Source organism: Camellia sinensis, chromosome 12 (genome assembly GCF_055761805.1).
Source record: "Camellia sinensis isolate YWXY chromosome 12, ASM5576180v1, whole genome shotgun sequence".
NCBI lineage: Eukaryota > Viridiplantae > Streptophyta > Magnoliopsida > Ericales > Theaceae > Camellia > Camellia sinensis.
In genome coordinates this window covers 76,982,375-77,008,375 of record NC_138972.1, presented here as the reverse complement: position 1 = coordinate 77,008,375, position 26,001 = coordinate 76,982,375, and the positions used below count along the sequence as shown (strand labels likewise).

General features: G+C 35.0%; 1 protein-coding gene across 9 annotated transcripts in view; it reads right to left on the bottom strand.

The window, feature by feature from the left end:
• LOC114306815 (vacuolar protein sorting-associated protein, putative (DUF1162)) overlaps positions 1 to 13,895 on the bottom strand; it is a 91,183-nt gene extending 77,288 nt beyond the window's left edge. For 2 of the 9 annotated variants that reach the window (XM_082898995.1, XM_082898999.1), the window contains exons 1-7: positions 12,436 to 12,625; positions 11,360 to 11,475; positions 10,416 to 10,457; positions 9,540 to 9,646; positions 9,237 to 9,314; positions 7,935 to 8,047; positions 7,529 to 7,622 (exon numbers count right to left, since the gene is read on the bottom strand). In XM_082898995.1, coding sequence (XP_082755121.1) covers positions 7,529 to 7,622; positions 7,935 to 8,047; positions 9,237 to 9,314; positions 9,540 to 9,636 — 382 coding nt within the window. In that variant the 5' untranslated portion in view covers positions 9,637 to 9,646; positions 10,416 to 10,457; positions 11,360 to 11,475; positions 12,436 to 12,625. Of the gene's footprint in view, positions 1 to 7,528; positions 7,623 to 7,934; positions 8,048 to 9,236; positions 9,315 to 9,539; positions 9,647 to 10,415; positions 10,458 to 11,359; positions 11,476 to 12,435; positions 12,749 to 13,225; positions 13,495 to 13,625 lie in introns of those variants that run through there. The other 7 variants (XM_082898996.1, XM_082898997.1, XM_082898998.1 and 4 more) reach the window with 7 other exon arrangements.
• Between the last annotated feature and the right edge of the window lie 12,106 nt (positions 13,896 to 26,001).

The window sequence follows — 26,001 nt, the reverse complement described above, 5'->3', positions numbered from 1 at the left end:
ATCATCACCTTTTAACTTTTATATTAATCAATCAACTGTTACAAAAGGAAGCCCTAAGACAATGATTAAGGAATCACTTTTTATATTGATTGATTGATTGACTGACTGACTAATTAAGGAATCACAATCAATCAATCACAATCTAATCTAAATAAGAAAACCATGAAATATTCTAACACTCCCCCTCAAACTGATGCGAAAATATCTCGCATGCCCAGCTTGCCTAGAATGTCATGAAATGGTTTACCCCCAACTCCCTTGGTGAGGATGTCTACAAGTTGTTCGCCGGACTTCACAAAAGGAGTACATATCATGCCGCTGATGAGTTTCTCCTTGATGAAGTGGCAATCAATCTCAACATGCTTTATTCTGTCATGTTGAACAAGATTGTAAGCTACGTCGATGGTCGCCTTATTATCACAATATAGCTGCATAGAGTCTGTCTGACTCATCCCCAAATCACTCAACGACAGTCTGATCCATAAGAGTTCACACACACCTTGTGCCATAGCTCTAAACTTAGCTTCTGCACTCGATCTATTTTATTTCTTACTCCTCCAAGTAACAAGATTGTTGGCCACAAAGGTACAATATCCTGATGTATATCTCCTATCAGTTATTGACCATGCTCAATCAGCATCTGTATAGGCTTCCATTTTAAAGTGATCATGTTTGGAAAAGTAAAGGCCCTTTCTTAGAGAAGATTTCAAGTACCTCAGAATTGTCATAACAGCCTCTAAGTGAATTTGATTTGATGAGGAGCATACATAAACTGGCTAACCATACTGACAATAACAGCAATATCAGGACAAGAGTGAGATAAGTAAATGAGCTTATCCACTAGTCGTTGATAACTCCCTCTATCAATAGCTGCTCCTCCTTCATCATCACTAAGTTTTTGATTAGGTTCCAATGGGATATCACAGGCCTTACATCCAAACATCCATGTTTCTTTCAAAAGGTCAAAAACATATTTCCTTCAACAAGGGTATTTCCTCACTAGCATCGCCTGCAAGCACTATGTCATCCATATAAACAATGAGAGTTGTAATCTTACCACGTGAGGAATGCTTCACAAACAAAGTGTGATCTACTCGACTCTATTTGAAACTATATTTAAGCATAACCTGAATGAATCTCTCAAACCAAACCCTTAGAGACTGTTTGAGACCATATAACGACTTTCAAAGCCTGCATACTTTACCCTCTATCTGATGATCCTCAAAACCAAGAAAAATGTCCATATATACCTCTTCTTCTAGATCACCATGTAAGAAAGTATTTTTTACATCAAACTAATGAAATGGTCAATCTAAATTAGCTGCTAGAGAGAGAAGTATTCTGACTGAATTCATCTTAGCCACTGGTGCAAAAGTCTCCTGATAGTATACTCCATAAGTCTGAGTGAAGCCTTTTGCCACAAGTCGAGCCTTGTAACGCTCAATGAAACTATCTACTTTGTGTTTCACAGTATACACTCATTTACATCCCACCGATCGTTTGTCCTTAGATAACTCAGTTAATTCCCAAGTGCCATTCTTACGAAGTGCTTTCATTTCCTTAATCATAAAAAGTTTCCATTCAGAGGTATCAAGAGCATCTTGAAAATGGTTAGAAATACTAACAGAGGAAATGTTTGACACAAAGGTTCTATAAAAGGAAGACAAATGAGAGTAGGACACAAAGTTTGAAATAGGATGTTGAGTACAAGATCTCACACCCTTTCTCTTGGCAATAGGAATATCAAGATTAGTAGTGTCAGGAATAGCAATATCAGTAGACTCAAGAGAAACAAGAGGTTCAAAGTTACCTAGAGTCTTATCAGAAGCAGGAGATGGCAGTGGGTGACAGAAGTGGTCTCTTGTATCCAAGTAACTTTCTGTCTGTCTTTATCCCTGACATAAACTTGCCCTTCCCTGTCCTTTGTGGCATTGGATTCTATAGTCCCAATAATAGGTGATGCAAGAACAACTGGTTCCACCATAGGAGCAACAAGGGCAACAGGAATCTCTTCATACCAAGGCTCCCCTGAAGGGATGACTGTGACACCGGAGAAAACAAGAAGTAGGACTGGAACTCAAAGAAGGTAACATACATGGACACAAACCACTTATGAGAAGGAGGGTAATAACACTTGTACCCCTTTTGAGTAGGTGAGTATCCAGGAAAACACACTTGAGAGAGCGAGGGTCCAACTTACCACGAGGAAAAGAATGATTGTGGACAAAACAGACACAGCCAAATATTTTAGTAGGAATGGAAAACAAAGACTCCGAACCGAGAAGGACTTAAAGTAAAGCTTGTTTTTGCAAAACCTGGATAGGAAGACGATTAATGAGATAGGCTGCGGTGAGAATGGCCTCACCCCAATAGGACCGAGGCACACTCATAGAATGTAAGAAAAATTGATAGAGAGAGAATAAATTGTGTATATATTGATGTTATTGATTGTTGTTTTTTTGATATTACAAGGATTCCTATTATATAGAAGAGGATTTGGGTAGTAGGTGAGGAGTACTGTGACATTGTTGCCTTCAACAAAATCTAATCGTAGATTACCGTTCCCAGGCTGGTATGTGTAGAAAATTCTAGCGGACTAGGTTGAGGTCCGGCGGGCGGCCAAGGCGAGGTTGCCGCCCGCCGGTGAAGCGAAAAATACTAAGTTCTTAACCTAGCTCTGATACCATGTAAGAAAAATTGATAGAGAGAGAATAAATTGTGTATATATTGATGTTATTGATTGTTGTTTTTTTGATATTACAAGGATTCCTATTATATAGAAGAGGATTTGGGTAGTAGGTGAGGAGTAGGTGAGGGTAAATTGGTGGTAGGTGTAGTAGGTGTGGTAGTAGGTGATGGTAGGTGTAGGTAGGTGTGGTAGGTGTGGTAGTAGGTGATGGTAGGTGTAGGTAAATTTTAACATAGAAAAACACATGTAGTGAGCCATATCAAGAAGATGACGCGATTCTTGCATTCTACGACCCCATTTTGTTGAGGGTATTGATGCAAGATGTCTGATGTATAATGCCATGAGTGGGAAAGTAGCTCTTGAACCCTGAATAAATGTATTCACCCCCATTATCAGAATGCAAGATTTTGACAATTGCCCCAAACTGAGTACAAATCATTTTATGAAAATTTTGAAACACAGAAAAAATCTCACTTTTTTCTTTCATGAGATACACCCAAGTAGTACAAGAAAATCATCGATAAAGGTAACAAACCATCTATAGCCTTTTAAAGACATAACACAAGATAAATCCCACACATCAGAATATATTAAAGAAAAATGAGCTAAACTTTTATCAAAACTTGGAGCAAAAGAAGCTCAGTGTTGTTTGTCAAGCTGACAAAACTCACAAAGAAACTCAGACATACTATTGTTTGTAAAAACAAACAAAAATAAATGCCTAAGTAAATGAAAAGAAGGATGCCCAAGATGTTGATGCTATAGCCATAAATCCTCCTTGGTGGTTGGGAACTAGATGGAATGATGAGCAAGCTTGTTCGGCTGAACTAATAAATAGAGACCATTTTCTGCACTACCACTGCCAATCGTCCTCCTCGTGGCAAGGTCCTGAAAAAGACAATGATCAGGAAAAAAAATGGCACACTACAGTTCAAATCCTTAATAATAAGACTCAAGGATAGAAGATTAACAAAAAAATTGGGAACGTGGAACACTGAAGATAGAGGACGGTAGGGGTGACATGAATTAAACCTTTCCCAGAGATACAAGAAACAGCACCCTCTGCAATCCTAACTTTGTCTTGACCTAAAAAGGCTTATATGTTGAGAAGTCAGAAGACCCAAACATATGATCTGAGGCACTAGAATCAATAATCCATGGCAAAGATTTATGGGAAAGAAAAGCACTAAAAGAAAAGGCTAAGTTACCTGAGCAGGCAAACAACAAGGAAGATGCACTGGGAGCAGTAGAAGACCGGCGGGCTAGCAAATGATGCAGAACATCCTCAAGCTCAGGAGAATTCATGCTAGATAAACTATCAGAAGTCGGACCAACTGAAGCAAAAGTAGAATCAAGGGTCTCTAGACTGGCCTGATCAACCACCTCTAGTACCAGATTGATCACCCCGACTCCCTAATGGAACCCTTTGAAGTTTCCAACAAGTCTCGCGAGTATGCCGCGACTTGCTGCAGTAATCACAAAACACAATATCCTTTCTTGAAGGATGGGAAAGAAGTAGTGACAAACCAACTCTATCTCGAGAAAAGCAGAAAGTAATGCTAAATGGTCTCCAGTAGCCGGTAGTAACATAGCAGAACGACGACTCTCCTCATTCTATACATATGCAAAGGCCTCTTGAAGAGATGAAAGAACATCCATGCTAAAGACACGACTCCAGACCAGATCAAACTCCACATTAAGGCCTTCCAGAAACTTGAAGACCCTCTCATGTGCAGAGACCTACTGGTAACCAACTGAGTCAACTGTACAAACAGGCTTGTAATCCAAAAGATGATCTAGGCGTTTCCAACCATTAGTTAGAAAGGTGTAATACTAGAGAACTGTCTGCTCCCCTTGTGCTGAGCGCTCAATAGACCGGCGCAACTCAAAAGACTAAGAAAAATTCTCTTTTCGAGAATATATAATAGCGACTGCTTCCCAAATATCCTGGGCAGTATCCATGAATAAGTAGCCTTCACCAATCTCAGGAACCATGGAATGAATAAGCCATCCCATGATTAAAGAGTTAGTAATCTCCCATTGGTCATAGCCAAGATCCGTAATACTTGGTGCTTAAACTCCCCCATTAACATTTCCCATTTTCCCTCTTCTCTTCAGAAAAGCTGTCAAACATTGAGACCATGAAAGGTAATTCTGACCATTAAACAAAGCGGTGGTGATTTTGAGGCTAGGGTTCAGGTTCTCAGATGTAGTAGTCATAACTGGACTGGAGCTCTCCCCTTTAGATGGGTGAGAAGTAGTGGTGGATTCACTAGTTAGGTCATCCATAAGAACTCTACAATTTCAACCAAAAAAATCTTTCACGATCACAAGAATGGAAAAAGAAATGGAATGGGCTGGAACAAGCAAAATTCCATACAGACTACTATGGGAGCATAACGATCAGATTAATGGGTCATCTATGGACCCAAAAAATAAATCAAATACGGGAAAACGAACCTCTAATCAAAACAAGTGTTGAACTGTGTTCAAGAAAGTAAAGGGAAAGAAACTTGGGGCAATAGAAGATGGGCAGCCTCAAACACTCATCCACAAGAGCTGAAATACACAAAGAGAGGCTAGAACAGCCCTCACAAGGGTCGACTAGGCCAAAAGGGCCTTTAGCTGAAGCCGAAACAGCTCTGTAGGACCTTGGTTGGTTCCGATGGAGACTTAGAGACCAATAATGGAGGATAGATGGTGATAGGTGATGGCTAGTTGGTGGCAGCGGCTGTGTGGATGACGGTTTTTAGGGTTTTGGGTCTAATACCATGTAATTTATGACAATACAAAGCTTGGATAATGATTATGATATCATCGTATTTTATATTAATCAATCAACTGTTACAAAATGAAGCCCTAAGGCATTGATTAAGCAATCACCTCTTATATTGATTGATTGATTGATTGACTGATTAAGGAATCACAATCAATGCCAAGCATCATCAGTAATAAATAAAAGCCATTGTCTGACTCAGCAAGCATATTGGAAAAACTGATCAAATCAATGCTTTCCAAGATTGAATGAGAGGAGGGAGGGAGAGATGCTTATAGGAATGGTTTGGATGAGGCAAATTAATTTTATCAACTTGTGTGGAGACAGCTAAGCAAACCCTCAACGGGAGAAAATTAAAAAGATCGTGGAAACAGATTTCATTACAATTACAAGTATTTCAAGTAGGGTACACCCCCAATAAAAAAAATCCAAGAAATGGGGCCATGACAGAGGGATGAACCACAGGCAAAAAGGAGGTCAAGAGATTATAAAGAAGATAGTAAGGGGGTCGTTAGATCTTCTCCTTCATTTTGTCACACTTTTGGGGGGTCATGTCATAAGCTAAGTTAGTGTTTTGCAGATTGTACATGGGAGGCATCTCCTTGATGCTTTGTTAATATTTATATTTATTAGAAGAATATATTTAGTCAGCCAAATGAAACAAACATGATCCTATAATTTTAGAAATAATAGTCATGTTCCTATAATTTATGCACAAGCAATTAGAAATTGTAGTAGTGTATATCATTTAATGCCAAAATATTTATAATCTCAATACACTTTTCACATATCTCAATACATTTTCACATATTTTTATACACATTTTCCAACATTTTAGTATTTTCTATTATTTATTAAAAAACAAAGATAAAAAGAAAGAAAGAAAATACACATATATTTCATCTTACCGTATGTTACATAGACTCTTCTAAATTTGTGAAGTACTCATGTCGGACACTAGAGACAGAGGTAAGACTTAAGAGTATATACGTCCAATATGACTAGTTGGACAGGCACCCAACAGGTATGTATGGAGCCAAGTTTGCAACATAACTACCAATAAAAGTTCCATTTTTTGACAAGTAATCATGATTATATATGCAAAAAGATGCAGGGGGTGCCAACCCCATAAAAACAAAGTAAATAAATAAGAAAAATACATGGCATAAATAAATAAAAAAACATTCAAGAAAAATGAAAGCAATGCACTATTTTAGTTTGAAAATATCAGTTTGGTTTTAGAATTTTCAAAAACAGTTTTTGAGTTTTCAATCCATATTTTTTTTGTTTTTAGTGACTTTTGTTAATATGTAAATCAATGTTTTTTACTTTTTACATCCACTTAGGCCTCGTTTGGGAACATGCTATTTTAATAACTTTTTGGTTTTCTGGTTAAAATATGAGGTAAAAAAAACTAGTATGTTTGAAATGACTTTTTGGTTTTTTATGAAAAGATGTGCAAAAAGTAGAGAGAAAAAATAATCTTTGACTTTTTTGTATAGATTATAGGCTTTTTTATTTTTTTAGTTATTTTTTGACTTTCACGCTAAAACAAACACTTGCCAAATGAGGCCTTAATATAAATACATCTAAAAAGCATAAATTTTATGAACAAATCTTTTAAAAAAATCACTACATACCAAAAAAATAAAAACAATAAGTACATTTTCATATTTTTCTGTACTTATTGATTTTTTAAAGATTTCTTCACAAATATTTTACTTTTTAAGTAAACCTATATTTGATGCATATAAAAAATTAAAAAAAAATTGACCAAAATATTTTTAAAAAATAAGGATTGAAAACTCAAAACCAAACAGAGTAATTTAAACCATTAAAAATAAAAGAAATATGAAATATAGTTGCATCCTTGTGTCCTTCGAGACAAGAATTAAGTGAATCTGATAGCCTGCCAAATGGCTAAGAAAAATATCCTAAAAATAAAGGAAAAAGAAAGAACGATAGATAAATAGACAGAAGAAAGAAAAGAACATCAAAATAAAGTACATATTAACTAAAAAACACCACTACTGGCACTAAATAGCGGAAGTCTAATTGCTCACCACAAACACGTCTTGACAATTTTGCCAGCTCAGCTGCAGCAAGTTTGGCTTTTTTTCCAGCAAATTCTCTCCTTTCTACTGCATCCATACTCCACTACCGCAAAAACAGGCAAAATAATTTGCCATCAAAAGTTCTGAAGAATAATCTCTTTCTTGAGTTTTTCTCTTTTTGAAGTTTGATTGTGATAATGGGTTGATGTAACATTAGTAAAAAAAAAATAATAAATAAATAAAATGAGAGAGAGAGAAAGAGGGAGAGAATGAGAGAACATAGGGTCTTGGCTCCCTTCGTATGTCCTCCCATTAGTTTTTTTCTGATTGGGGTTCAGCTCCCTTTGGAACCAAAAAAAAACATTCAGAAAGAGAAATCATCTTTCCTCGTATAGACACATGAGATCAAAACTACCTCTTGGTCATCCCGCCGGCATGCCCAAACAAACACATCTTCTATAGAAATTATAATGGGATCCCAGCCAAGCTTTCTCCATGGAATTTTGATGCTTAACCTCCCAACTCGACCTTCCAAAACAATCATGTTCAAGGGCATTCAGAAAGAGCATATATGAGTAAAAGCAGTTCCGAGTACAAAAACATCAAAGGATAAGGTTAAGTAGATAAATGATTCCCATCTTTGATGAGAGCAACCAAGCTTAAAAAAAGTTTAACAAATCACACGAGGTCTTGCAGTCGCTACTGATCAAAAATAATATAATTCCCACGAATGGAGACAATGTTGAAGCCCAAAAAGAAAAGCCAAACAACAAATTTTATTGCATAAGCCTTCAACATTTTCAGATTATTCCTCAAAAATTCTTCAATTCCTTAGCAACCAAAGAACAGCACAAACTACTTATTTCCAAATAACATGGGGCTTTGAATTATAACCAAAGCCCTTGAAATCAATAAAAAGCATCTTGACAGAGAGGGGTAAATCCAAACCACCTAGACCACATCAGGCGCTCGCCACCACAAGGACAATGCTACAAGGGAATACAAAAATAGATGATCTAGCTATATCATTATATATCTTCACATAGCAACTTTTACTTCTCCAGTTTTCCTTATGCCTTTTTTTCACTTATTTTTATTTTTATTTTATTGGGGGGGCAATAGTAAATGTGAAAATAGTAAAAACTTAGAATTGGGTACTAATAATTTTAATTTCTTGCTAGGCAGTAGAAATGATATTTGAAGTTAGAAACCACACCAATTTGTAGATGGTTGATGGAATATTTGTGGTCATTTTCCACAAAGAACTCATTGTTTACTAAGCCCAAAACCATCATAAGAAGGAAAAGTTATGGAACAAACCACACATAAATAAATAAATAAAAATTGAGTCCAGTTGTGTTGGATGTCCTAATATAGCAAAGATAAGTTATAGTACCCACAAAAGCAGATTATAATGAACAAAATCAGAAACTGTGTCCAGCTGTGCACCATCTCCCCAGTTATCTTCTTTTTCTATTTTTAATAAGACATCCTAATAACTCCTAACTTAGCTTCATGTACTTAAAGCAAAATACAATGAGTAATTATGATGAAATCCCAGTTGAATCATACCCATAAGGAATTTAGATGAAGCAAAGTGAAAAAATAAAAGGCACACATGAAGAAAATATGCAAAGATGTTACTGGAATAAAAACACTAGTGGTTCAAAAAACAAAGAACAATAACTATGTACATGTAGTGGTTAGTTTACAACACCTTGCTTTAGGGCAAACGGCAGCTGGAGATAATCAAAAGCTTCAAGAATCAGTTCTACATTCTCCAATAATACTTCTTCTGCATGAGAAAATCATCAAAAAAAAATTCAATGCACATGCCATCTAAATGTAAAAAGAAACATCTTTGTACATATCAACATAGGGATGATAACAGCAGACAAACTATAATATAAATATATTTTAGAGAGGTTGAAAAATTAACACTAATATCCATCCAAATAATAGTAATTACAAAAGAAGAGAGCATAATGATAAGAAAAGAGGAAAAAATCAAATTGGTTACCATTCCATAGGCTGATCCTAAGTTGTTCCTTTTGTATATCTTTAATGTATTGGCCAAGATAACCCACAAGCAGTTGGCGAACAAGCCCTTCAAACATTGCCCTCTTTCTGAAACCATAAAAACCAAACACAAGCCTCCTAAGATTCTAATACCAAAATAGAAAATAAAATATATATGTATCTCTTTCACACCACTAAAAATGTATCTTTGTGTAAAACATTTTTAGGGCAAAATTATCACTACTGAAGTGAATAATGAAAATAGTCCCCTCCAAAACTGCAACATATTGCCACAAATGAAGACTAAATGTTCCTAGTAACATTTTTTCATGATGCCACATTACCATGAAGGCTATAATTTAATTCAATTTCATAATTTACCTCAGTGATCATTTTAATTTGGTCCAGCGTTACCAGGCTTCCCTTAATAAAATAATTTCATAGGAATGAACTTATATTTTTAAAAATATCAGACAGTCCATCAAAGAGGAGAAAATACAGAACTAACCAAACCCCAGCCATGATGTCATGCTCATATCATAAATGCATGAAATAGAATAACAAAAAATGGAATGAAATTAAACATAACCAAGAGTGTTTTTTGATTTTATTCAAATTCAATGTATGAAGAAAATAAAAATTTCTTCGTGACCAATGTTTTTAAATTGTTCAAAAACTTTGTTGAGTTATACCAAAGATAGAAAATGTTCTAAAATTGATTATTAGCAACAAAACACAACAACAGCAAAAATCCTAGATAGAATGACTCAACGATTTATGGTAAACAAATTAAGCCATTGTTGCTATTTTCCCATTATTTTCACAGCTATAAAAGTAACAAATTATCCTTATGGCTAATTAATAGTTTGTTTAATACCTTAAAATTATTATCTCTTTCACTGCACGAACGCACACACACCTGCAAAGATTTATGACAAGACCATGGAATAGAGAAACTGAGGCAACATTAAGATTATAAATACTACAATATATCAAAATATATATAAAAAGATATTGCGTACAACACACATGTGTATATATATATGCATGTATAGAGAAAGAGTAAACTAGGAAAGGGATAGCTATCATCAAACACGTGTATATATATATATATAAATATGCATGTATAGGGAAAGAGAACCGAGGGGAGGGATAGTAATTGCTGAACACTGGAAACATTATCTCTGCGGGCCACTTTCCTTACCTTACCCCGTTACACTCTCACTCCACACTACACCTATTGAGAATGATTTTGATTTCCTATGCAATGGAGTACTGAGGGATGTGTAAGGGTCAGTTTGGTTCAGGTTGATGTCTAACTCTTAACCAAACCAACGTTGATCAGTTCCAAATTTTTGCACCCATAACTAAACCAATCTTTCATTAGAACCGAAATGTGGTTCCACTTGAATGTATTAAACCCCAATCTACTTCCTTATTAAAAAGGATTGACATTTTCTTTAGGTATTTACCTCATTTGAGATGCACTTTTCTGAAACTAAAAACGCTATTGAAACTATCAGTCTATCACCACAAGCATATACATAAAACCATATTTATACGTATATAACTACAAATAAAGATCTGAAACAATGTCATTCTGTAAAACAACAGTGTTTACCCAATGATTTGTTACTATGTTTGCCCAATTCCTACCTTACTAAAACAGATTGAACATTACAACCACCACCACAAACATATATACAAGCAAAAAAACCAAACCAATCTATCATAGATTATAGACAAATGACACGAAAAAAAATAAAGAAAAGACAAAAAAAATAACTGAAGCACGCTAATAGTTGGGATTGGATCACATACCTCAGGGAATGGTGAGGAGAGGTTGAGAATGGCGGTCACAGAGGTAGGCACACGTTGACCCAGTATGTAGCAGTCCAAGTACAAAGTCATCAACACCAAGGCTGCCTTCAACACTCCTGGATTGCACAAGACACGCCATTTCATTGCCTTAGCAAGGGAGGGGAGAGAGGAGAAACATCAACCAGCATAAATAGAGAGGGGAGAGGCAAAACATCTTATTATGATCTGACAGGGGTAAACTTGTTGTTTGGCAATGATATAGAGTCAGAGTGGGAGTCCATTGATGTGGCAATGGCAGAGACTAGAGAGAGAGGAGAGGAGAGAAGAAACGGAACAACATGAACAAATAACCAAATTTGGATTTATACAAGATCATAGAGTGTAGCAAGGTTTACAAATTATAACAATTCGTCACAACCAATCCAAAAAAGACATAAACCAAACTAAGGTAAGCCCTGTGTTCCAATTAAGTGGGATCGGTTAGTTGAATCATTTTTCGCCATTCCACTCTATCCATGGCTATATGCTTAATTAAATTAAATAAATTGACATCTATTGTACTATTACCACATCTCATGTCAATTTTGAAACTCTTATCCATCAACTCAACCATAATCGACTGTGACGTCATAATTATGTTATAAATATATTAAAATTTTGAAATAAACAAAAAATGTAGATTTTAACTTCCAAATCAATGGAATATCGGTAATATAACTTCCAAATCAATAAATAAAATAACAGATGCAGATGAAAGGCATCAACTTAGCCCGATCCATTATTTAAAAAAATAAACTTCAATTAACTTTGCAATATTATCCTCTGCACTATCAACTTACCATCAGTTTGGTATGCAACAACCAACTATTCTGAACTATATTGCAAACAAAGGCAGATGTAAGGCACTGATGAATAAATTTACTTGAGCTTGACAAACACTCAAATTTACTTGAAAATGAAGAACAACCCAATAATAAAGCTATAAATTTGACAAATAAAATTTGACTAGGCTGAGAAATTAGACAAAACTCATTAATAAAACATAACCATAATACCACACACGCCATTAGTAGTACCCGGAGCTGGACTGGCCGGTGGAGGTTGTTGCCGTGGGGCTGCCGGTGCCGGAGAACTTCGCCAGAGGGATGCCGATTAAGTTTTGGTTGTCGCGATGAGGGAGATCGCTGGTGGGGAGTCTGCGAGACACAAGTACAAACTGAAATCAGAGACCTATTTCGGAAATACCAAAAAATTAAAAAGGAAAATGTTAAGTGCGGTTTGGTACAGGTTTGTAAATATGATTTGATAATAAAATTATATTTTGAATTTGAAATTATGATTTAAGAAAATTTGAAAAAAAGATGCTTGGTTACCAATTTTTTAAAAATACTTTTCAGAAATTTTATTTTTTTATTTTTCATGTTTTTTTGTTTTTATTGAATTTTTTTAATATTTTGAGTCATTTTTTTAATTTTTAAACATACCTAACATAAATATACTTAAAAAGTAAAAAAAAAATTAAAAAAAACTTTTGAAAATTCACTAAATATCAAAAATACAAAAAAATACGAGAATTCAGTATATTTTTTATATTTTTATGTATTTATTAATTTTTAAAAATATTTTTTCACAAATTTTTTACTTTTTAAATACATCTAAATAAGGTGCATCTAAAAAGGTAAAAAAAAATTTAAAATTTTTAAAATATTCACTAAAAATAAAAAAACACGAAAACTAAAAAATTCAATTTTCAAAAAATTTAATTCAAAAAATTTAAACCAAACACATTAGTAGCTCGAAATTTGAGGCACGAATCACCCGAATTTGATAGAAGGTGTTGGCAACCATTCTCTCTCCAAAACTCACCCCAAAATCAAACACACGCATGTTTTTCTCTCTCCTCTCTATCTCTCTCAAACCAGACCCAAGAAAGCTGTGATAATTGTTCTCTCTCTCCTCTCTTCAAAATGCACTCTTTTATCCCTCTTTCTTATCCCTTTCAAAATAGTTCTGCAAGATGCATTCAAACAAATGCAAGATGCTCAATTATTTGCAGAACTATTTGCAAGATGCAAGATGCTCAATTATATATAGCCATGTTCGCACATGTGAACCTCTTTCTCCAAGATGCATTCCTTTCAATCTCAGAAAAAATCAAGAAAAAAAAAATCAACTATAAGAATAGAAGAAAGAAAAAATAATATGATTATGGCATCAATATGAAATAGCAGCAATCAATTAAAGTTGTACTCATCTTTGAGTTTACCTGATTGGAGAAGAAAGAGAATAAAGAAGAAACAGAGAGGAATGAAAATAGCAAGGTCCTAACAACAATAACAAGGTCGCTAATCGAGAGAGAGAGAGAGAGTGGTGGACGGCGGTCGATGGTCACTGGTCGACGGTGAACACCATGGTCGGTCGCTCGACTTCAGAGGCAACACAGCTCTGTTCTCACATTCAACTTCATGGTCCTCTCTCTTACGTTTCTTTGTTTTGTAAACGCGTGGGTTTCACGCTGACTTGGGGCAAATGGGCCAAACCCTACAATAACAGATTCCAACTCATTTGAGCCATTTGGGAAGGCTTATTCGAGCTACAGAGGAATTGAAAAAATTTATTTGGTTATGAATTTTAAGAAAATGTTTGGTATTTTAAAATTTTGTGATTTAAATGGCTCAAATTTATTAAAATGACGTCGTATTATACTCAAAAAATGACGTCGTTTTGAGTGATTTGAGCCATTTGAGCCACAAAATTTTGAATTACCTAACATTGTTATGAATTTTAAAAGAATTTTAAATGTTTGATATGACATGTGGAATAAAAAAATTTAAACTTAATTCGAAAAGTTATAAGTCATAACTAAATACATAACACAAAACTCTATTGAAATTTCTTATCAACACTCATAATCAAACCCTTTTTAAAAGTCAATTAAAAAAATTAATTATTAACAAAAAAAAAAATAACACTCATAACCAAATGTTTTTTAAAATTCAATTTAAAAAATTGATTATTAACAAAAAAATATCACTCATAACCAAACTCTTTTTAAAATTTAATTTAAAAAATTAATTATTAATAAAAAATAACATAAAAATTATTTTAATTGAAAATAACTCAAAAAGTTATGACTCATAACCAAACACTCTATTGAAAATTATATTAAAAACTCATGACCAAACTCTTTTTAACATTCAAATAAAAAAAAAATGCCATTTTGGTTTAAAAAAATAATTTTTATATTTAAGAAATATCAAAACCAAATATAATTTTTTTTTCCCAAATAACAAGAAGCGATTGGTGATTGACAATTGCAAAAAAATAAAAATAAAAATAAAAAATGACACTGTCACGGTCAATCAACCGTACATCTAGGTAGACCCAAAATTTAAAAATCTTATACTTTTTAGAATGGAGAACACAAACGAGAGAGTGTAGCCAAATGTAAAGGAGAATTACATTTTGAAATGTGTGGTGGAATCACATTTTAAAAACTCTATCTAAACATGAAATGTAAATGGAGGGGTAGAATTACATTTCCAGAACACAACCAAACACGGCCTTATAGTCCCAAATTTTGTACAAAATGATTAAATGTGTCGTATGGGTGGGTCATAAAAGAAAAATGCTTGCGACCCCATTCTTTTAAAGACCCCCACAACCCCCTTTGGATTTCAACCATTGATATGTGTAGGGCCTACACCATCAATGGTTGAGATCCAAATGGGGTTGTGGGGGTCTTCAAAAAAAGGGGGTCTCAATCATTGTAGTACGGACTTAACATTTATATTCATATGAAACATTTAGGGCTTGTTTGGTTTGTATTTGAGAAACATGTTTTGAGATAAAAAGTACGAAAATTTGTTTGGTTTGATTTTTTTTCAAAAGATGTTTTGAAAAATTATTTTGAGAGAGAGTTTTGGAAAAAGTGATTGATTTGATGTATATGAGAGAGAGATTTGTTTGGAAAACTTGTAAACCAAACAAGTTTTGGAAAAAAAATTTTGAGAAAATTTGTTTGGTTTGATTACTTTTGAAAACTTATTTGTAGATAATTTTTCCCAAAATTTTTTGAGAAACACAAACCAAACAAGGCCTTAGTCATTTATTTAATAAAAAAATTGATACCACTGACAATGTCCAATCAATAAACAACGAAAATGTTCAATTAAAAAGCCATGTTGTTAGCATGGGTCCCACAGTTTTTTATATGGAAAAAAAAAATGATATAGATTTAACACTTGTGTCCTTCAAAGCTTTTGGGAAGTGTATTTGAATCCTTTATTTTATTTTGAGAATCTTTGAGTTGTTGTATCTTGGTTTTGGAGGAGTATAAATTGATTTAAACTTGTTGGGAATTGCTCGTTCACGCTTGTTTACATTGAAAAGTTGTTTGGAAAACTAAAAATCTTGTTATAGGGTCAACACCGGTCTTGGTGGTGTCGACACCTTCCTTTTATTATTGGCCTCAAGGGTCGACACCAGTTTGGGAAGAATTGACCCTTGTCCTGAAATTGCTTGCTGAAATCTGGTGTCGACACCAGTCTGGGAAGAATCGACACCTTGCATGCTGTCAAACATAAGTGTTCCAGCTTTTCTTCACAAGGGTCGACACCTCTGCTGCAGGTGTCGACACCTGCAAACTTTTTCCAGATTTTTTTAGTCAATTTGGGCCCTACTTTTTGGGTTTTTGACCAGATTTTTGGGTTGACTTTAGCGTTTATGTTTTATTTTGACCTAGTACTATAAATAGGTCCACCACTTGTTCTTTTCTTTACTTTTTCTTCTCATTTCTCCCTCTAAACCGTGAAACTCTTTCTTTCTGTCATAAAGCACTTTTTTCACTCAAAGATCCTTAGATCTACTCACTTGGAGACCTCTCATCGCCTTGCTTCTTTGAGATTAATTGTAGAGCTTATCGAGGGCTTTATTTTGATCAGAGCAAAACGTCGTTTCTCCTCCGTCGACTTTTGGGCTTTTCTTCCTTCTCCCTCTTCTAAGCTTGAGGTAGGGACTTTCTATACTCTTGTATGATTTTTAACTTGGGTATTTAATGATATTGCAAATAAAGGTTGGGATTTGGGTGATTTTAGACAAACATAGGGTTTTGGTTTAAAATCAAAAGAGGGATTTTCAAAGTAAAGGTGTTGAATTGTTTATAGGTATGGGTATGAGATTGTGTTGTATCAAACTTGTTGATTTTGGCAAACGGATTGTATTTGGGAGGAAATGGAGTGTTGCTCTAAAATGTTTCAAATGGTTATTTTGTATAAATCATGGAATTGGTTCAATAAATGTGAAATTGGTTAGACGTGTATATTAATGATGGAGTTGGAAAATTGTCGTTTCTTATCGATGGACATATGGATAGTTTATCTATTGTGAAGTTTGTACAACTGCTTGGAAATATTTGTTTGGGGCTATCGATGGAGGATAGTTATGATTGTTGTAGAAATTGCATGTGGACTAGGTGAATTGAAATTAACCTTTTGTTGGTTGTCATTGAATATGACTATGCTTATATACATTGTATATGTATGATTATTTTGGAGAAGAAAAGGGATGTACTCCATGTGTAATTATGTGTTTATATACATTGCATATGTATGAATGATTGTTTAGGAGGAGGAATGTGATGGATTCCATTATAATTAAGTTGACCGGAGTGTCCTGGGTGAAAGTCTCCAAATTATACATGGGTGCCTAGCCCACAGACGAAATATCCGTAAAATGGCAATTGTAACGCTTGTATAGCCTACGTTTACATGGGTCTCGTTTGACGGCTGCCCGCGGACGAAATATCCGTGAAATGGAAGTTTGAAGTGTTTATGTGTATGTGTTGTATGATTTGGAAACCATTAAATTGTAACCTCAGTTTAGGTTATTGGAAAAATAATGAAATCGATTCAGGTATTGGGATGGATTGAAGGGAAATGAAATGAAATGTAATGTAACTTGGTGTTCTATAGCTATATAAAATGTGATCATTTTACTTTCGGTATTGTAAAAGCACATTACACTTATACCATTGTTAAACCTCATATACTATATTAGATTATTCCTGCTGGGCTGTGGCTCACCTTGAGAAAATATTTTCAGGTGCTGGTGATATGCCTCCGTCAAGGACTTAGCTTGGGAGGATTGTGATGCTGATAGCTCACTTTTGTTTATTTGTATTTATTTGCCTTTTGTACAAGCCTAGGGCTTTATCTGTTGTAATAACCCCGACCCGTAATTAGCTACAAATCAGTAATTAAGGATGTTAATTAGGTGAATAAAATAAATTACGGGATTATTATGTAAATTGCATGAGGTTTGGCTTTCTATTTGTTACTTATAGAATATCTGTTTAGAATTCCGCTTTGATATGAAAATTGAAAGCCTTATCGGCATCCGAAACCGAAATTGACTACACCAATGTGTTATTTGGAATTTTTAGAATCATCTGGCCAATTTTATTAAAAATTGATTCAGTCTGATTCGTTAAGTTGCGTTTGGCTAGCTTAATAATCCAATTAATGCATTTTTGACATTATAGCTTTATATATGGGCCTTAAATTCATTTTGAGCTCATTTTTTTTATCCCTTAGTGCAAAAATTTGAGAATACATTCTTGAGTGAGAGTGAGACTCCACTTTAGAGAGAGAAAGTGTGGATTCAAGGAAGAAGTGAAGAATTTTGCTAGAGTAGCTCAAGTTTGGCAAGGATCTTGTGTAATTGAGGGCCTTTGATGAGCATCTAACCCATAATTCATGAAGAAGTTGTGTTATAAAGATGCATTCATGGAGTTGTTAGGATCATTTGCATGTAATTTACATATGGTTGTGAAGAGGATGGATGATTTGACTATACTTCCACTTGCATGTGTATATATATGTGGAGGTTGTCATTTGAGTTTGATTTTAAGCATCTAAGTTATATTAGTGAGTTATTTGGTGCTTGCATGTTAGAATTGCCATGTTAATCACTTAAGTTCATGTTTTGCAAGAGAATTTCTTACATGCATGGAGCTTATGAGCTCAACTTGTTAGTTTCTTGAGTTTTGAAGAAAAGGGTTTGAAAGATTTTACATGCATGCTTTGTTTCTTAAATTTCAAGATGAAATGTGAGCTTTTGACAAAACCTTGGGCCATGATTTTATGAAATGATCCTAAATTCTTCATGTTTTACAAGTTTACTATGTTATCTCAAGTTTTGGGGCCTAAGAGATGTGTTTTGGAAGATTGAATTCGAGTTTTGAGCTTGGTGATCAAATTTGGAAATTTCAAAATTTGCATCCACGCTCGAGCGTGGGAGTTCACGCTCGAGCGACCACTCTGAGTGTGTGCACTCCGCTTGAGCGACCAAAAGTCCGCTCGAGCATGAATTGCAAGCTCCCAGAAGTTTCATGTCTTTTACAGATCGCTCGAGCGAGGGAATGTGCGCTCGAGCGACCCCTCTCATTTTGCATGTCCGCTCGAGCGAGGAAAGCTATGCTTGAGCGTGGACCTTATTTTCAGAAATTTTGCCTAAGTGTTCCAAGGCATGTGTTTGACATCCTCATTGCATCTTAGGCATTCCTAAGACCTAATTAAGCTTTGGTAATGGGGTTATGGATTAGAAACACACTAAGATATAAATGTACTAAGTTAAGGGAATGCAAGTAGGTGTGTTTTAAGCAATGAGCTAAGAATTAACAAGAACCAACGTAATGTAAGCTAAGCTGTATTGGCCACTTGAATGTGTAATGATAAGACATGCTTGTGTTATGTATTTTGTGATTGTAGGTCAAGACTCGAGAATTGATTGACCACCTACTGGAACCACTGTGAGTAACGTTATCGTAATGATACGTTTATATGAATTATGTTCCAAATGAAATATGATAAGCTATGATTTTCTGAAATGATATATGTTTTCGTGAACGAATATTCCATGTTTGAAATCTATTCTGGCATCCATAGATAGTCCCAAGTCATAGGGGACAACATGAAAATGCGGGTCCATGATATACAAGTAATTACGAGATCTCGTTAGCCACTTCATTGTGGTGATATGTGTTTAATAGGTATCCGAAACCGATTACTCTAGTCGGAAGACGTTCTGTGATGTGTTCTATGGGATGTACCATTATTATGTTCTGATATGAGGATGATTATGATATGATCTGTTTTCTATTTATGATATGTTCGGATTTTGTTCACTAACCTCTTTACCATAATGTTATTCACTAGGCTTTAGCTCACTATTTGTATATATATGTATATAAGTGAACATTCTGGAGTGCAAGCCCGAAGGCTTTTGCCTGGTGCTGTGTTTCTGTTGTCAGCCAACCACTGCGCCTCACGTGGAGGTTCCCGAAATGTCCTATGTTCAGTCCTTTGGGTTCTGTATGTGTATAAGACTTGATTTGACGTTGTTGGCTGTACTTAAAATACTGTAATGTGTGTGGGTATAACGTATGGTTGACTATCGGATATGTATATAAAGTTTTAATTATTCTGTTTCATATAAGTCAACACAGCTCATTGGACAATTATATTTATGTATTTGCTTCCGCTAGCCCCTTAATTTTGTTAATCTGTTCAGAGGCCTTCGATAATCCAAGGATTACTGGCCGGTTACGATGCTAAACCTATAGGAGCGGGTTTGGGTCGTGACATCTGTATTGCGCCTCTGACTCTTTTTGTTGTAACCAAGCATCGTCTTGGAAAATTGTAAACCCGTACGGCATGTTTTTCTATTTATCTTTCTTCCTCTCTTTTAATTGGAAACATATGCTATAGATTCAGGTTTAGGCTTTATAAATGTATGATGCATATGCTTCCCTTTTGTATATCATATTGAATTAATGGAAGATAACTTTATTATTGATGTTAACATATAATGCTTGGTGGATGGATTATTGTATTATTTTTAGGGCGTGACAATAGACTTCAAATTTGAAAGAGAATTTTTTTTTAAAGTTTTCGGTATTAAGATTTTATAAGATAAAAAATATATAATATTCTTATAATGGTTAAGGTTTATCAATATTTTTTTAGAGAAATTTCAATTTAGAGAAATTTTAAAACACAGATAAATAATTTTTTTGTATTTTTTATTTCCCCAGTTTATTCAATTTCTCTAATTTTCTATATGTTTTGAAATTTTCTCCATATTTTGAAATTTCTCTAGGTTAAATTTTCTCTAGTTTGCTCACAAATTTCTTTGTGATTTGATCACAATTTTCTTTATGTTTTGACAAATTTTCTTTGATTTACTCATAATTTTCTCAGTGTTTTAATAAAACTAGAGAAAATTGTGTTTTTTCACAGAGAAATTTCAGGCAGCCTTCAACAAACACTTACACAAAAAAAATTGAGAATTGAAAATACTCTTACTTAAATTTATGCTTGAATCAGAGTTTGTCCTCACTCCTCCAAAACCACATCATTCCCAAAACTAAGTCCTATATATACGTGCACATATATATGCATACATACATACATTTACATTTTCTTGTTGTTCCAGTTCTCAATGCTACATGTACGAGGAACAAATGCTTTACATTTCCGTACTCCTTAAGTCCAAGCTTTGCACTTCTCCAAACAACGTTTTTGAACCTAAAAACATAGAGACGATGAACTACCTGGCGGGTGTGTTGCTGGAAAACCCCTCTGACGGTCAAGTTAGCACTCACAGAGAGAGAAGAAGACAAAAGAGAAGATAACTTAGTGTAAGGAAGATCACAGACCTGTTACATGGAGGCACTGCAAGGTTTATATAGTTTGTGCGTGCACTGCTCTGCTTGTCCTATCCTAGACACGTGGATGAACCATCCTCTCTTCGTCTTACACATGTGTGCGTGATAATACTACCAAACAACATTGACAAAACAGCCAAACAATATTGGCGTGCATGAACAGTAGGTTTCCCCTATGCTCTTCAATTGGGCCAAGTGGCAGTTATTGCCGAGCTATCCATAGCCCGGTATTCGGCAGCTCACTTTATGAACAACTTTTACTGACTGGCCTAACTATGAGGTACCCAATTGTAGACACCTCATTTTTGACTGCCCTTAGGACTTGGGCGCCTTAAGTTGATCACTCGATGATGAAAGATACGATGTACAAACGTTCAATTTCTTTAGCAAGAAGAGCTTCTAAATCCCAACCTTACACCTCATTTTGGACCAAAACTATTTTGGACTGAAACTTTTTTAGACCTTAAAACCCTCTCTTTCAAAATATTTTTGAAAATGTTTCTACGATGTTCCGAGGCTCGCATTTCGTTAAAAATAGCACTTTTCGGTAAACCGAGTAAGGACAAAGTGGAAATAAATGGAAGAGAGATGAACTCTTTGAAAAAACTTTTAAACCTCTTATTTATAGGTTTGGAGTTGAAGAAAATTAGAGAAGAGGAAAGAAAACTAGTTAGGAAAGAATCAGGCTTATCTCTTTGTGCACTTAAACTTTAGTTATAAGGCCACCACCATTGGAAAGTGGACTTCCGGGGCTTCAATTTACACTTAAGAATCTCCTAAAGCCGAGTCCGGATGAGGAAGATATGGCTGTTCAAAGTTAGGCATCAATCTGATTAAGACCAAAACTGAGCAACATTCACTAAAATAGACATATCTCTTTGTACATTTATAATTTAGATATGAGGCTACCTCCATTGGAAGGTAGACTTCTGAGGCTTCAATTTAGACTTAAGAATGACCTAAAAGGGAGTTCGGATGAAGGAGATATGCCTATTTGAAGTCGGGCTTAGAAGTAGATTTTTGATGGCCGGCAATGCACACTACTGGCTTGTCGGCCATTGGTGAAAAACGTAGATATTTTTGGCTAGCTGTCCCCCAAAAGCTCTAGCTGTTCCAAGCTTGATAGTTTTGACCTGATGGGCTGTTTTTCAATATAAAGGAGATCTTTCTTTATGGTTTAAGGCTGAAAAAAATTCCAAAAGTTCCAAAACTTAAAATTCTCTCTCTATCTTTATCTTGCAACCTATACACCCTCTCTCTACACTTCCTAAACCAATATTGGAGCTCTCCTTGCTGAGATTATTGAGTCCAAATTTCAGCCCTTGAGAATGAGAACTTGTTGGTTTGTGAACAAAAGTGTTATTCCTCTTCAAGAGGTATAATTTTGAGCATCTTTGCACTACTTCTTTTCTATCTTTTCTTGTTAATTTTGAAGTGTTTTTGGACTGTTTTTGTAGGCTGAAGCTTGTGGTTTAAAGCTATTAAAGGTAGAGGGTTAACCACCCTTTTTTACACCTCATTTCCTAAGCCTTTACACTTTTGTTTCCCATTTCTTCATCAACTTTTTTTGAGCTCTTTACCGTTGATTTTCAGAGGTTTTTAGAGGCTAAAATAGTGATTTTGAAGTCCCAAAAATGAAGGGGTTAGCTACCCCTCATTTGGCTTGTTTACGTGCTTAAATTGCTCCATGTTTTAGCTTATTGCTTTAGCTACTTTTGTCTTCATTCCAGCACATTTTTTTACTATTTTTGCCTTTTTTGGGCTATCTAAACTCAAAAATTTTGGGCTGAAACTTGTGGTTTAAAGCCAATAAGGGTGGATGGGTGGCTCACCATTCCTTCTATCTAGTTTCCAGGGTCTTTACCCTTGTGTTTCCCACATTGTTGTCACCTTTTTTTGAGCTTTTAAATACTGAATTTCAGAGTTATTTCAGTGGCTAAAAACACTTTTTGAAGTTCAAAATTAGAGGGATTAGCCTCCCCTCCTTATATCTTGCTTACTAGCCTAGTTTGTGTTAGGTTTTAGCATATTAATTTAGTTTTTTTAGCTCAATTCCAGCATGTTTTAGGACTGTATTGGACCTATTTTAGCACTATTTTGGATTGTTAGTTGCATTTGAGCTTTGTTTTGCATGCTTGTAATGTAATAGTCCTCATAAGCTAAATGTTTTAAGCCTTAGACACCATCTTATTTGAGTTGATAGCATTTATTTATGTTTTTCTCACTTATTTTCAGCACTAATAATTTCTGCAACCTCCCTCCACTCTTGACTTTTTTTATTTTGCTTTGAAAGTGATTTCAAGTCACTTGTTTGCCCAAGCATGAAATTGAGATTTCATACTTAATGGTTTAATCCCTTGGGAGGTTCATTACGAACAGTATAATGCTTCTTTCATACCTAAAACAACTTGTGTTTTGAGCCCTTTTTCCATTAGAGGACTTTAATTCATTATTGGACTTAATTGAATTAAAGAATGGTTGGTAAACTAAAATGGAGTAACTTGGAATTAAAAGTGAGCAAGATGTTAATTTGGTTGTGTTCAATCGGACATTAATTGAACACATGGAAGCTTGAACCATTTCATACTTGCTAGTGATGATATGATTCAAGTCTCCAAGGTCAACTTCTTCCCTTGATCGTTCATGAAAGGGAGGGGGTTTGTGTCTTGTTTTTGCATTTATTGAACTTGCCCAATTGGTTTCACAAGCCATCATGCAATGAAATTGCATCTATTGGTGGTTTGTGAACCGAACTTGCTACTCCTTTGATTTGCTTATGAAAATGAGGGGTGAGTTGTGCAAACAAACCCTTGAAATACCCTGTATATGCTCTATTTGTCCTCTGTTGCAGTAAGATGAACCTGTGCAGCAGTGGCTAGTAGGTGGCCAGTAACCTTTATCACTAGCCGGCCGGCCACTGGTGCAAAATTCAGCAGTGAGTTTGTAAGGCAGAACAATGTGAGCAGCAGTGTTTGTGTTCAACTGTACAAACAGAGGTATTCAAAAGCAAAACAATGGCTTTTTGGGTGAAAATCGAGCATGAACATTCCTCGCATACCGAGCCTATCTAAATTTAAATACTTAGCTTAGCTTTTATTGTAATTAATTAGTTGTACCTGGTTATTTTTGTAAAGTATTGTAACTAATCAGTTAGTTAATTAATTATTCAATTTTGTTTTGTAATTAGTTAGTTAACTAGAATAGTTAGTTGATTCATATGTTGTAATAATTAGTTAAGTAGTTTAGCTAATTTCATTTATTTTGTAATAATTTGCTTAGCTTTAAGTAGTTAGTTAGTTCATTCAGACTCTCCTTCGTGAGAGCGCAATGCTGTAATAATGTGTATGTCTTCCAACCCCATGTCTTTTTCCCTTGTATTTACTAGCTTATGATGGTTAGTTTAGGATATCTTGTTTTGTTTAGCATACTTTATGTTTTCATCCATTTGTATTGCATGCATTAGGCTCGGTTCATCATTCTGACTTGCATTACTTGTTTAATACTTCTTTGGATACGTGCTTAGACCGCATGCTATTTAATTGATTCATATGTCACATTAGTAGCTGAGCTTATTAGTTGTATTTTTTCATGTGTTGCATTAGTCATATCGCATAGTTAGGAAACATGCATTTTTCTAACTCTCTCATTGTTTTTGGCTTGGAGTACTAGGTAAGCCTTTACTCGCTTTAGCATAATTGCATGAGTGTTGATGTTCCCATATCTAGTATGCTTGTCATGAGGCTAAGTGTTTAAATGTTAAACATGCTTAAATGCTTGTAGATGAAGGCTTATTGCTTGGATTGGAATAATTTGAGTAATGTTCATATGCGATCACTTTTTCAAGTGGTACATTGTAGCTCGACTTTCTTCGCGCCCCCCTCTCGGAGAGCTCGAATTGGTCCTATAGTTTGGACTCCTGTCAAGGTTCTAAATCTAATCTCACAAAGTGCAGTGTGAGACTGATAAACACCAAAGAGTCTAATCCAACAAATCATTTTGGAAAATCGATTTTAAATCAAATAATGCCAAAATTGGACTATTTTGCCAGATTACAAAGTCGCCACCTAAATATTTTGTTTTTGGAAAATTTAGGAAACCCTGACTCGTGCCAAAGGCCACGTGTCCGTCATCACCAAAGTTGCCTCGGCTCGGGAACTTGGGTACGAGAGGGGACGGTCTTGAAATGAGCACCCCCGCTGGCTCGATCAAAGATCGGCCTCTACTATCATGATATGATGTTTTATAAACCCCATGCGTTCTTATTCCGGTTATTAGCTAACTTTACTATGTGACGCATACAAGCAAGTATAGACTAAGTCGCAAGACTTGGAACGAATTCAATTCATGTTTGCTTTTGAAAATAGTTTGAATTTGTCACCCTCAAGTGGGCTTAGAAATGCGGATTTGCTGCCTTAAGTGGGCTTAAAACATGATGATTTGCCACTTCGCAAAGTGGGCTTAAAACATACATTCGTCGAATTGTTCCAATTCAAGTAATCAAGCCTTCATCCACAGACATTCATGCAATTAATCACTTAAGCAAATAGCCTCATGGCAAGCATGCTATCATGGCAACACTCACACTTATACAAGTATGCTAAAGCGTAAAATTTACTGAGTACTCCAAACCAAAACAAAAGCTAGTTAAAAACAATACATGATCCTAACAATGCTAGATGCCTAATGCAACACATGGAATAATGCAATTAATAGGCTCGGCTACTAATATGGCATATGATTTGATTTGAACGACATGTGATAAACACGTATTCAAAGAAGTGTATTGAAATACAGTGCAGTTTGAATGATACGCCGAGTCTCGGTGCATGCAAGACAAATGAATGATGCAAACATGCAAGCATAAGGTATACTAATTGAAATATGTCTCTAATCTAACCATCGAAAGCAGATAAAT